The sequence below is a fragment of the Syngnathus typhle genome, linkage group LG5 (genome assembly GCF_033458585.1).
Source record: "Syngnathus typhle isolate RoL2023-S1 ecotype Sweden linkage group LG5, RoL_Styp_1.0, whole genome shotgun sequence".
Taxonomy (NCBI): domain Eukaryota; kingdom Metazoa; phylum Chordata; class Actinopteri; order Syngnathiformes; family Syngnathidae; genus Syngnathus; species Syngnathus typhle.
The window spans coordinates 10,002,542-10,014,690 of record NC_083742.1 but is presented as its reverse complement, the minus strand read 5'-3'; the positions used below and the strand labels follow the sequence as shown (position 1 = coordinate 10,014,690).

Here is a 12,149-nt window from a genome sequence, read left to right as displayed (position 1 = left end):
CATCTCCAATAAATAAATAACTCACAGACATTATTATAATCTTTATTCGATGGAAACTCACCATGAAGCAAATGGGTCAACAATTTAAAACAGGCACTGAAATACCAATAGTAAGATAACATTACAAGCGTAAACAGACTACAGTATGCAGAATTCTAAATACAAGTACAATTACAAAGAAGAAAAATGACAAAACTTAATTGTGACAAAATGAGATAAAACATCCAACTTGAATATCCGATACAAAAATCATACGCTTGTTTAAAGAGCTTCACTTCTTTCTTCCACCTCTCTCCTTCAACGCCAAGTGAATGATTGACCCAGTGGTCATGTTGTAATAAGCCATAGAGTTGGAGTCTTTGATGAATATGCCCTATAAAAGATAAAGATGTCCATTACACATACGTGCATATTTATATTTGGGTGAATTTGGATGATGCTTAAATTATCACCAGTGCCCAATTACAAGTGACTGGTCAAAGCTAGCTTTGTTTGGAATTTTTTACTAAATTATTTAGCTTATGCCAAGTGTCAAGAGTAAATTTACCTCATATTGTAATTTCTGCTTTCCTGCCGGCATGCCTGTGGCTTCATGGATTTTCATCTTAATAACAGACACCTGAGGAGATTTTTTTTTTAAACATCCATTATGCAAGTTTCAAGACGATATCTTTTGCACAAAATAAAAAGAACCAAGATTGCACTGATTACCTGGTCTGTGAGTGGAACAGTGAAATTGAGCACTTGGCCACTGAGCTTCCATTCGGTCTTGTCCTGCATGTTGGGGACATGGACTTTAACTGCCACGGGCCCCTTGAGGGAAAACAACAACAAAAGTAACATGAACAAAAGCCAGAAATTGAGATCAAATTTTAATTATTGCAACGTGGTATTGCTGACCTTGTTTCTGCGAATAAATTCATCCTCTGGAATAAGGTTGTCCTCGGTCTTCATCTTCTTGCTCATTGGCTCATCGTCGTGAGGCATTGGAGGATGTGATGGCGGTGCAGGAACAATATTTGGAGGTTGTGGTACAGGAGGAGCAGGAACAAATGCTAGATCACAACGATAGGAAAATTAGTTTAAACACAGTTTAACAAGAAGTAATGGAGATAAATGAATCTTACCAGCTGGAACCACCATGGGAGGCGGTCTGGGAGCCATCATGTGAGGTCCCGATGGTGGCATGGGAACCACATTGATGCGAGGACCGGGAATCATAGGAGGCATTGAGGTTAAAACTTGTCCTGGACCCAGGCGCACAATAGGAGACACGGGCGGCCTTGGAATTACAGGCACGGCTGACAGAAGAGTGGTGCGGACTGGAGGGCCCACCTGGAAACAAGCACATTAGACTGTGGCTCAAGCAACAACATACCGGACACATCTTTTTGTCCACACAACTTACCGTAGTGGGCGGGCGAGAAATGGCTGAGACCGGAGGGCTTGGTTTGGGTAGAATGGGTGCAGATGATGGCATCAGAGGCATGTGGTGAGGGTCACTGGGTTTGCTTGGACCAATCTTCTCTTTATTGTCATCCTCTCCTACCAGCCCTTTGGCCTTGTGAATTGCTTCAATCTGCTCTTGAAGGGTGATGTTAGCTTGAGCTGCTTGCTGGGTGCGTGCCATGCTTCCAGAGTGGCCATCCCAGGTCACCTGAAGAGAGAACGCCCCAAATAAGTTTAGGGAAAAGGTGAAAAGAAACAAATAATAGCTTTCAAATTTATGAGTATATCTGCGCCTACCTTTTCCTCTGGCTTCTGGATTTCTTCTTCCCCGATTTTCTTACCAATAGCCGTCTCCTCCACACCAAAGATATCAGTACGCCTCTCAGCCAGTTGCTTCAAGCTGCTATCGATGTCCATACCAGGAGCATAGACTTCATCTTCAGTCTGCCTGTCTCTGATGCTGCGGTCCCTTTGCTCCAGCCAGCGGGGATCCAGCAGACCGATGCGCATGTGCTCTGGTATTTTACTGGCTGGGATCTTCTCACCAGTAATAGGCGAGATGAGATACTCATCTGAAACAGCAACTGGTGCTGGAGCTTTGGAAGCTGATGAAACAATGGTATCAGAATGTCACACACTGGAAATGGTGACACATGAGATTAGCGCAATCTAAAAAGATATGGTTCTTTACCTTTTGGATCATAGTCTTTACGAATGATAACTTGGTCTGGAGTTGGGGGAAGTGGGGGTGGCATTGGGTTGCTGGGAGGCGCTTTTATGCCTTCATCCTCGTCATCAGATCCCTAGAATACAAGGGTGGCAATACTTTTCATGTTCTGTTTAAAATATATAATAAATAATATTTTGCATTTGTCTGCAGTGGCATTAGCATTTTATGGGGCGCACCAAACCTCTTTCAGCATTGTCTTACCTCATCCATGTCCTGGACCTGTGTGTCTTGATCAGGTTGCGCGGCATGGCCAGCATGCCGTACCTCACGCTCATCATTCTCATCATCACTCTCGACGTCCATTTCTACCTCCTCACTCTCGCCATACTTCTCATAACGCTCTTGAATTAAGATGCGGGCACCGAGCTCCTCAGGAGTTGTGGGTGGGGGGAAGTGGCCTAGAAATCATGAATAACATTTTTAGATGTGATTCAAAGTTGTTCATCCTTGAGTCGTCTTTTCAAGCTACGGGGACGTTTTGGATGCAGATTCCAGATGCAATTCCCCCCAATGTTTTTCTCGTCTTTAGTCAAACCAGTGGTAGATACAAACTTCTTTCTCTATCGAGTTTTTTTTGCTTTATACTAAAACTTTGACATTATATTTAATTTCAGTAGTTGAAATATATCGCCACTAGGTAAGTATCCCGACAAGACGCGGTCCAATATGAATCATTATTTGACACTAGTCAGAGGTAACGACACTGTCGGTATTACCTTGCTCGTTGGGCTGGAAATCCACCGTCTCCACCACAACAAAATCATGCCAGTCGATTTGCGCATATGCCACTCGTTCCTTCTCCCTTTCCTCTTCTTCCTTCTTTCTTTCACGCTCCTGGTACTTTGCCCACTCAACACGGTACCTCACCTGATGGTTTTGTAATTCGAAAAGTTTATTTAAACTGACGACAATCCAAATACGTCGAGTAACAAAAAGAAAAAAAAGGTTACCTGGTCCATAACGTCTTTTGGATTCTCAGACTCTTTCTTCAGCTTTACCAGCAGGCCTTTGGGAGGAATTAAAATCTACATGTAACGGAAACAAAGACCAATTAATTCAGCGCAAAAACAATAGACAATATCAACATGTTGGGAAAAGAAGGCATTTGTTTGCTCACCTTGGTATACTGCTCAACTAATTTGGTGAAGTAGTTGAAGAGACTGTGTTGCGGGCGTAGAAAGTCAAATTGGTAGTTTCTCTGTTCTTTCTGCATGAGCTGAGTCAAGAACTGACGGCCATTGCGAGCAACAAACTGTGCAGTGAGCTTGACAACATCCAAATCGAATGCAGCAATTGATGGAGGATCAGCAATGAACTCAAACTCAGGAGGTGGCTCTTTTGGAATGATAGCTTCCTGGATCACCTGCACCTTTGGACAATCACAACAAAGAAAATAATATTATTGAAATCTTGAGTAGGAAAAGTAGTAAAGAAGCCAGAGAGAAACATAAAATGGCCATACTTTCTGAGGAAGTTGCTGGGTCTGCTGCATTGTCTGCTGCATAACCTTTGGCACAGCTGCTGATGGTTCCACAGCTTTACCTTCCTTGAACTCATTGACCTTGTGTCGGTAATAAGCATGGTATGGGTCATTTGGATTGAGGAAATTGAATTTGGGATTGTTGATCTCATTCTGACGGATTCTTGCTTCAAATTCAGGCCCATTCCTGAAAATGGACAATTTTTATTCAGTATTACAATGAACAATACAACACTACAATCCGGATGTGAACAACATAAGTACATTTCACTTGTTATTAGAAACCAACCTGGCAACAAAGCTGGCTGTTTTGTCAACAATGTTTCGGACCTCCGGTGGTGGGTAGATAATACCAACAATAGGCTTGGTTGCAGGGGTTTCTTCAGGAGCATCAACCTGTATAGCAGATTTCTAGTTGTAACTAATTGAAATAAACAATGAGATACGATTTGCTTTACATTACAGGAATGGCAATATATTACCATAAACTCGACGATGTAGGTCACTATTATAGTGCGTATTACGTTACGTCCAAGTCTACCTACCCACTGTCAGCTAGTGACCGTATACATTTATATATATATATATATTTTTTTACATTTAATTTGAGATACTGTACATTAATTGCAGAGAATGGAGGATAAAATCGTGAATTCCGCTACCCAGCGAATGAGACAATACGGGTACCGTAAAACTTTACCATACGTAAATGCAAAACAATGACTAAATTCTTAATGTTGATGTACTTAATTATGGACTATATAGTAATACTTACGGATATTAAAGTACAAACATATTCTTTAAACATAAACTGTAGCTTCTGTCGATTGCTAACGTCGGCTAATACCTTGTTGAGCTCCGGCTGGACAATTTGAACTGGGCCAGGCGGCATGACGGGGACTTTTTATTGACCAAAAAGTCGCCTAAGAAACACATTCAGACAGTGCAAAATTTTAAGTACACGTACGATTTCACAGTGTAATCGAGTGAGTCATAACTAAACACTAATACCAATGTTGTAGTTGAAATCCTACTGCGTGGTCTTCTTGCTAGCTGCAACCCAATGGCGGCGTATTACTTCCGGGCACTTGCCGTAAAGCATCTTGGAACTTGGAGTTTCGCGCTGCCAGGTTGCCACTAGTGATGTGAATTCCAGTTCTTTTAGGTGAACTGAATCTTTAGAATCAGTTCACTCAAAAGATTCGTTCAAACGAAGCGTTCAACGAATCGGTGACAGTCGGTGTCCCCATTGTGACTTGCAGTGAACGGGAAAGAAAACGTTTGTTTTCAAAACGTGCAGTATTTATTAAACTGACTTTTCTTTGCTATTTCTGTATGTACGTTATTTAGCGCGCGCCCGGGAGCGCACAGCCACGTCGCTCGAGACCTCCCAAGACATCTCATGAGGGGAATTTTGTCCCTAAATTGATACTTTTTCGTTGTTATCAATTTGGCCCGTGAACAACCATTTTAACTTTGTGCCCTTGTTAAACAAACATATCGTTGTGAAAGAAGCCTTGAACGTTCCGACGACTCCTCCACAACAAAGCCAAAGGAGCGTGATGAGGAGTCGGGCAAGGGCTTCATGCCAAGGAGCACAATGTCTTCTTCGCCTTTCGACTCTTAGGGGCAATACATAGCAGCAGAACAGGACGCCATGTGTGCATAAAGCCCTTCTGTCATGCAAACCCATCATGAATCCAAATACCCATTTATTTTGAGACCGCCATCTTTGCCTCTAACTCCAAATGTTGATTAAAAAAAGGCACACCTGTGGATACGTTTTTTTGTGTCTGTGTGCATGGGTGCGTGTGCGTTAAAAAGCAGTCCGAGTCATCAAGTGTTGACTTTCCCTTGATGAGCCAACGGGCACAATATGTCACCCTGCATTGGGTGTGCAAACTATTGCTCTCAAGGCCTGCGAGGCTCAGTTGGAGATGTGGTGTGTGTGTGTGCGTGGGGGGGGGGGCGTTTTTTCCTCATTTCCTCTCTTGCTGTTGTTCACGCATACACCAGAACATTTACAAAGGAACAAAAAATAAAGGAATCAAAGGGTCAGTGCATCACACTTTGTGTGCTATGTGATGTGTGGGCTTGGCCAGCCTCTGGCTTGGAGCAGGCGCACCAAACGTCCATTTTTCGCTTGACTGGAATCCACTGGCTACTGTCAGTAAGGCGACTTATCATTTCTTTTCTCCTGACTGCAGTTGCTGCGACCCTCAGCGAGGCAATTTTTATTTTTTTTTTGCTCTCTCCAAGATGTGGGAGGCACTCGAGTGTTCTATTCTCATGCTCGGCGTATTTTGGACATATGCGTCAGGTAAGCAATTTAGTCAATTAAAAACAGTCAGTCAAACAGAGTTCATTGCTAAAACAATACCGCTGTCGACAACGTGATGAAATGTACTGTACGGTGAGTTAGTCAAAGTCAAAGTCAGCTTTATTGTCAATCCCTTCATATGTCAAGACACACAAAGAAACCGAAATTCCGTTTCCTCCATCCCCATGAGTGCATCTGCTTCTACTCTTGTCAAAACATTACGGTGCCTGAGATCAAAACACTTCATTGCAATGTATCCAATTCTGACCACAAAGACTAGCTCTTATGAACTTTTGAATTATTTGGATGCTGTTGCCGTGTACAACTTTGATGATGTCACTCTTTTTCGAGATGAGCACCATTTCTTCCTTCATACCGTTGCCACTCTTGTTCTTTCCATTGCTTTCTCGTTCGTTCAAATGTTATCGTGGCTTTTTAAGGTGCGTTTATCCTTTTCGTTTATGTTGGCTGCTGGTCTGTCAGAATATACGAACAACTTGACTTTGAAATAATTTCAAAGGGCCTCATTCAAAGGACACGCACTCAAACGGACGAGCGCATTTCGGTGGTCTGGGGAGACCTCTAGTGGTTGATGTGAGAAATATGAATGGCGGGCGACGGACGGCAGCAACACGTTTCAAACGTCCGCGATTTCTCCACGCCACACAACGATACAAAGTAACACGAAAACAACCAATCTACGTATAATGCAACAACAAACGATCTCCACGCCACATAACGATACAAAGTAACACGAAAACAACCAATCTACGTACAACAACAATGCAACAAACATTCTTTGGAGGCCACGAACCCTGCCGAACTTGCTCAACTTCACATGGACTTGTAAAGCACTACTGTACGAACCTGCGCTCTTCCTAACTGAACTGCTCATGCACAGCTCAAAACACACACAGACAGCGTCAGCACATTCTGCACGTAAAACTCCCAATATTCATCATCATCAGGAACAATCATTTCTTACAGCCCTATATGCAATAGATCATGACTTATATGATCGAATTGTAATTCATCATAATGAATACAACAGATATTTCTTATAATTAATATTTAATCATTATCCATATTATGAATAATTATTTCTTACAGCCCTTTATACAATAGATAGTTCTGAGCGCCTCTATTATAAAAATATTTCTCGTTTTTTATCTGAATATAATTCAAAAAATAAAATTATATACATTGTAATGAAATTATAAATGATCATCATTATAATTTAACAATAATCATTTCTTACAGCCCTTTCTACAATAACTATTTCTTCATGAACAAAAATGTCTCATGAATTATATGATCAAAAACCTCATCAAAGAGACATCAATAAACACAGAAATCCATATCATGATTGATTTAAACAAGACCTACTCACAAGCAAAAATGTTTTGTCTTTGCTATTTATTTTGCCAGCCTTATCTTTCACAATCGGGACAATATTGGCTTAAATTGGCTCGAATCGAAAACCCAGAAAAACAAATGGCTGGTATTGTTTTCCCATTGAAAATTGTCAGTGCTCAGCAGATAACTTGTGGGCACCACATGCCTTATTTCATAGGCTTGATAACAATATGGTTGACTTCCTGTACAGAAAATAATCCCACCTTCCTGTTTGTTCTGTTATCGCACATAAAAAGATATTAATACTAATATTTCTGCCATGAGTGTTCCATTTGCATCATCTAAATGTGTTTTCAAAGAATTCACCAGTAGTAATTCATTTATTTTTCCTAATGAATTTCTCTCCGAAAAATCAATCTTTTTCTCAATGATACTTTGTCATTTGATTCAAGGACACGGGCTTCTTGAGATAAAAAGAGTGGAGCGGGGTCCAACTGTTGCAATGTTACCGTCAATTGAGTTGCCTTGTGCTTTAGCACCCCCCAGTGGTGAAATGTGCGATGACCTGATTTGGGTGTACGTCATTGGTCATCAATATGCCACACGGCCGTAACTGGTGGGTGGGGATCGCTGATGGTGAAGATAAAGTGCTAACACTGAGTTTGAGTTCGATCCTCTGATGAAAATTACAGGCAACTTGCACAATTGGTGGCTGACTCCATTCTTTGTATGCCCCACTGTACAGCTGAAGCTTAATAGCAGAACTTTAGGGCAATTGTGTGCAATCTCATGTACATGTAATCATGATCAATGATGTTGTGAAGAAATAAAAGTGAATCAATCAACCAATCAATCCTTGGCAGGCACACGCGATGCTTTGATGCAAACAATCAGCAGCTCACCCAAAAATGAAGGACAGGCAAGATTTTGGAAGGGGCCAAAGGGACAATGGGCGTTGTCCCCCCGACTGAATCCTTGTGCATTTGGTTGCCATGGTTGCCATGCCCCCAATGAAGAGCATCGAGTAAAAACATGCCATCGGTGTGCTCTGATCTGTCCGCCTGTTCCCCAAATTATGCCCTCAGCCCAGTGTGCTCCCGGGTGGCGCGGGGACGGCACCAGCTGCTACAAGAAGGTGGAGGTCCCCAACGGTTGGCTAGGCGCCTGGCACCACTGTGTCTCTGAGGGCGGCAACCTGGTCTCGATCACCTCCTCGGCCGAGGAAGACTTTGTGAAGGCGACCATGGGCATGGACACCTCCTTCTGGCTGGGACTCTCCAACCTGGTGAGACGGAAGCGGCAGTGGACTCTGCGGCGACAACTGGAATTGTTTTCTTTTTTCCCCCCAGAAATGCGACAAGGTCTGGTGTCACTTTGAAGGCGGGAGCCAGAAGCTGACCTGGTCCGATGGCCAGACAACAACATACCGCTTCTGGGCCCCAAATCAACTCGAAAGGTAAGACGTAACAACTTTGCATGCTGTTGTCAGGCGGAGACATCGGCGTAAAGGTTCTGGAACCGATTTTGAGAACGACCACTCAAGGAAAAATAGGAAAATGTTCTATTTTTTTTTTTTTTTTAATCTACCGACAGCGCCAACGTCTCGTCCTGCGCCTACGTCAACCAAAAGAGTTGGCAGGATAGCGTGAGGTGGAAGTCTGGCTCCTGCGCTTCCTCCTTACCCTACATGTGCAAACGGCCGCTGGGTAAGCCTGCATGTTTGTAATCAGGTTGACTTTGAAAGGAGAAAAGCTCAAACAGGTATTTTTTTTATCCAGACTGCCCGACGTGTTCCCACAAATTTGGTCCTGCTGTACTGAAGAGTGAGTTGCAGCACGCCTATTTGCACCATCTCATCATGGTTTCCACCTCAATGTTTTTCTTTGTGGCCTCAGCTTCTGACTGCGACGAGGACAACTTTCTTTATGGCGATCATTGCTATTTTGTCGCCCCGATTGATGAAACTCAAGAGGATGCCGAGAAGTTCTGTGCCGCCCGGGGAGCCCACCTGCCTATCATCTACTCTAAGCAAGATGCCCGATTCCTGCATGGTAAGCACCAAGAGCGCCGTAGTCGTCACTTGGCTGAAGCTCTTCTTGCCCTGAAGCTCTTATTCTCCCTCCTTTCCGCAAGATCACTTTGAAAGACAAATACCTTGGTTGGGACTCAAGAAGAAGGGCTACAACTACGAGTGGAGTGACGGAACAGCTTTGGTAAGTGAATTGCTGGAGGCCTTTGGAAAAGTCGGTTTGCAGGCATCCGTTTTGTTTTGAGGCATCGGGCAGCCGATTACACATTTTTGGCGCTCTGATTTTAGAGACAGTGAGGAGGCAGTTAAGATGTCCAGGAAATATCCTGGATGGTGGCTCTGGTTTGTCTTTAGGTCTTCAGTCAAAGTCAAAGTCAAAGTCAGCTTTATTATCAATCTCTCCACATGTCACAACACACAAAGAGACCGAAATTACGTTTTCTCTATCCCACGGTGACCAGACACATAACACGATAGACATACAAGTACGTGACACAATATAAAAACAAGAAGGCAAAAATTCAAACAATCAATAGTAAGAGTGATGAATAAATAATAAATAAACAGATAACACAATAAATAAGAGGAGCAAAATGGAGCCAGCAAGCATAGCGCAAAAGTAAAAAACATCATAAACAAAAAGGCACAAACAATAAATAATAAGAGTAATAATAAGTAATAAATAAACAGATAACAAATAAGAGCCAGTGTGCATACAGACAGTACAGACAGTAAAAGTACAGGACGCTACGCAGAACGGGAAGCGAGTTCAGGATCCTAACAGCCTGGAGTATGAAGCTGTTTGAGAGTCTGGTGGTGCGGGAGCGCAGGCTTCTGTACCTCTTCCCAGAGGGCAGAAGCTCGAACAAAGAGTGAGCGGGGTTAGTTGCATTGTGCATGAGACCTTTGGCTTGCCAGAGAGGGCACAACATGCTTCATTTCTCTGTGATGTTCATACTTATTTGACTGACAATAAAGTGAAGCCGACAAACCAAAGTGAAACTTTAATGAGAGGAGGTACGCCATTAAGTGAGGAAATGCGGCAGGAAGACGACCACATCAAATGCAACACGCTAAAGTTCTGTCCAAAATCTCGTCCGCAGGACTACGAAGACGTCATTGAATGGTCCTACTACGGTGAGGACTGTGCAATAATATTTGATGCACGGATCTACCCGAACTATCCATGCCATTACAAGCAGTCAGTTATCTGCCAAACAGGTGCTAACGTTGCTCCCGAGTGCTCCTTTTGAACGGGTCCCGCATTTGCTTATACCCCCTTTCTCCGCAGCCAAGCGCAGCGGAGGGCGTCCACCATTGGTGGGCCAACCTGGTAGGTGTCCAGCACTGGCGCCGTCCGTCTTACACTGCCTTACGTAACGCCGTCTTATGTCTGGCTCGCAGGCTGGACTGAAAAATGTGGCTGATGGCTAGACCACCGAGGGGTGGAGGCAGCGACTTCTGCTACCTGATCATCCCACAGCCCACCAAGGGAACCTGCTCAGCATCGCCGACGCGATCGAGCAGGCCTTCATAGAGGGTAGGCGGCCATGAATTGAAATATTGGCTGTGAACAAGTTATGTTTATTTCGCACATATTTAAAACGCGAAAATAAAGCACTCTAGTGCCATATCTAAGTCACCCGAAATGAAAAAAAAGCAACCCGAAAACCCCAACAACAAAGAATGCTCGAGTAGGAGGAAGGAGAGCTTTTTAGATTCCCACCCTAATCCATTCAATAAATAATCCAACATACAAATCAATAAAACAGAAGTAGACACACTTTCAGATTCCTTTTTACCTGTGTCTTTTCAAGGATCTCAGAGAACTGAAAGAGTAGAGAGAGAGAATGGCGTGTAATTATTCTCATGTCATTTTGGAAATCTACCAGATGTAAGACATAATGCATGTGTGAGTCAATGGTAGTGCAATTTCATCAAGAACTTTTGTTGATGATGCACGTGTCAATATCATTGTAATCAGTTAAGGTTTGACTTTGCGGACTTCTGCTACAAACGTTTCGATGAGAGAAAGACGTGGTACGGCGCTCGACAAGCCTGCTGCCCACAGACCGTTATGGGCTGGATGGAAAGGCGTCAATGCAAGTGGCGAGTAATCATGTGAATGCAATTGACCTTGCATGATCGTTCTGTTTGATTTACCATGCATTTTGATTGACCGATTGATGCATTATTATGATTGATTTACCATGCATTAATCTTTTTGTTAGATTTACCATGCGTTTATTACATTTTGATTGACTGATTGATGCATTATGATTGATTTACCATGCATTAGTCTCTTTGTTCGATTTACCTTGCGTTATTATTCTGTTTACTTCTTCTTCTTGACTTAACATGTGATATGATGATTTACCATGCATTATTATTATTTTGTCCAATTTACCATGTTATTATTCTCTTAAGATTTACCATGCGTTTTCATAATTGATTTCTTATATTTCATTTACTTATTGTTAAATTTACCATGCATTATTATTCCATCTGTTGTTTTACCTTGTTTATTTGACCAAAAAAAAATTAAAAATAATAAAGACAATTGGTGTGTCCCCTGTTAACTCATTTAATAGTTTACTGACTTGGACAGGGCAATTTTATAATCTGGTCAATTTGATCATTAATTTATTACGCCCGAGGTACGAGTATTAGTCAGACTTCCTCATGACGCCATTTGGGTGCATTTTGTATTGCTCTTTGTAAGCATTTTGAAAAAAAGGATTGTATCTTGCTTTGTAACAATTTTAATATTGCTATTAACGTGATC

The 12,149-nt window shown here is 42.5% G+C and overlaps 1 protein-coding gene across 1 annotated transcript; it reads right to left on the bottom strand.

Annotated features, from left to right (window-relative positions):
- Positions 1 to 28: 28 nt before the first annotated feature.
- sf3a1 (splicing factor 3a, subunit 1) lies at positions 29 to 4,797 on the bottom strand. The gene is made up of 16 exons (XM_061278307.1): positions 4,671 to 4,797; positions 4,507 to 4,582; positions 3,949 to 4,055; positions 3,642 to 3,846; positions 3,297 to 3,548; positions 3,130 to 3,204; positions 2,896 to 3,046; positions 2,381 to 2,577; positions 2,141 to 2,252; positions 1,747 to 2,054; positions 1,409 to 1,657; positions 1,128 to 1,335; positions 901 to 1,055; positions 712 to 813; positions 548 to 619; positions 29 to 373 (listed from the first exon to the last, which is right to left on the bottom strand). Exons 2-16 carry the CDS (start codon positions 4,549 to 4,551, stop codon positions 272 to 274), a joined length of 2,340 nt encoding a protein of 779 aa, XP_061134291.1. The 5' UTR covers positions 4,552 to 4,582; positions 4,671 to 4,797; the 3' UTR covers positions 29 to 271.
- Positions 4,798 to 12,149: the final 7,352 nt, after the last annotated feature.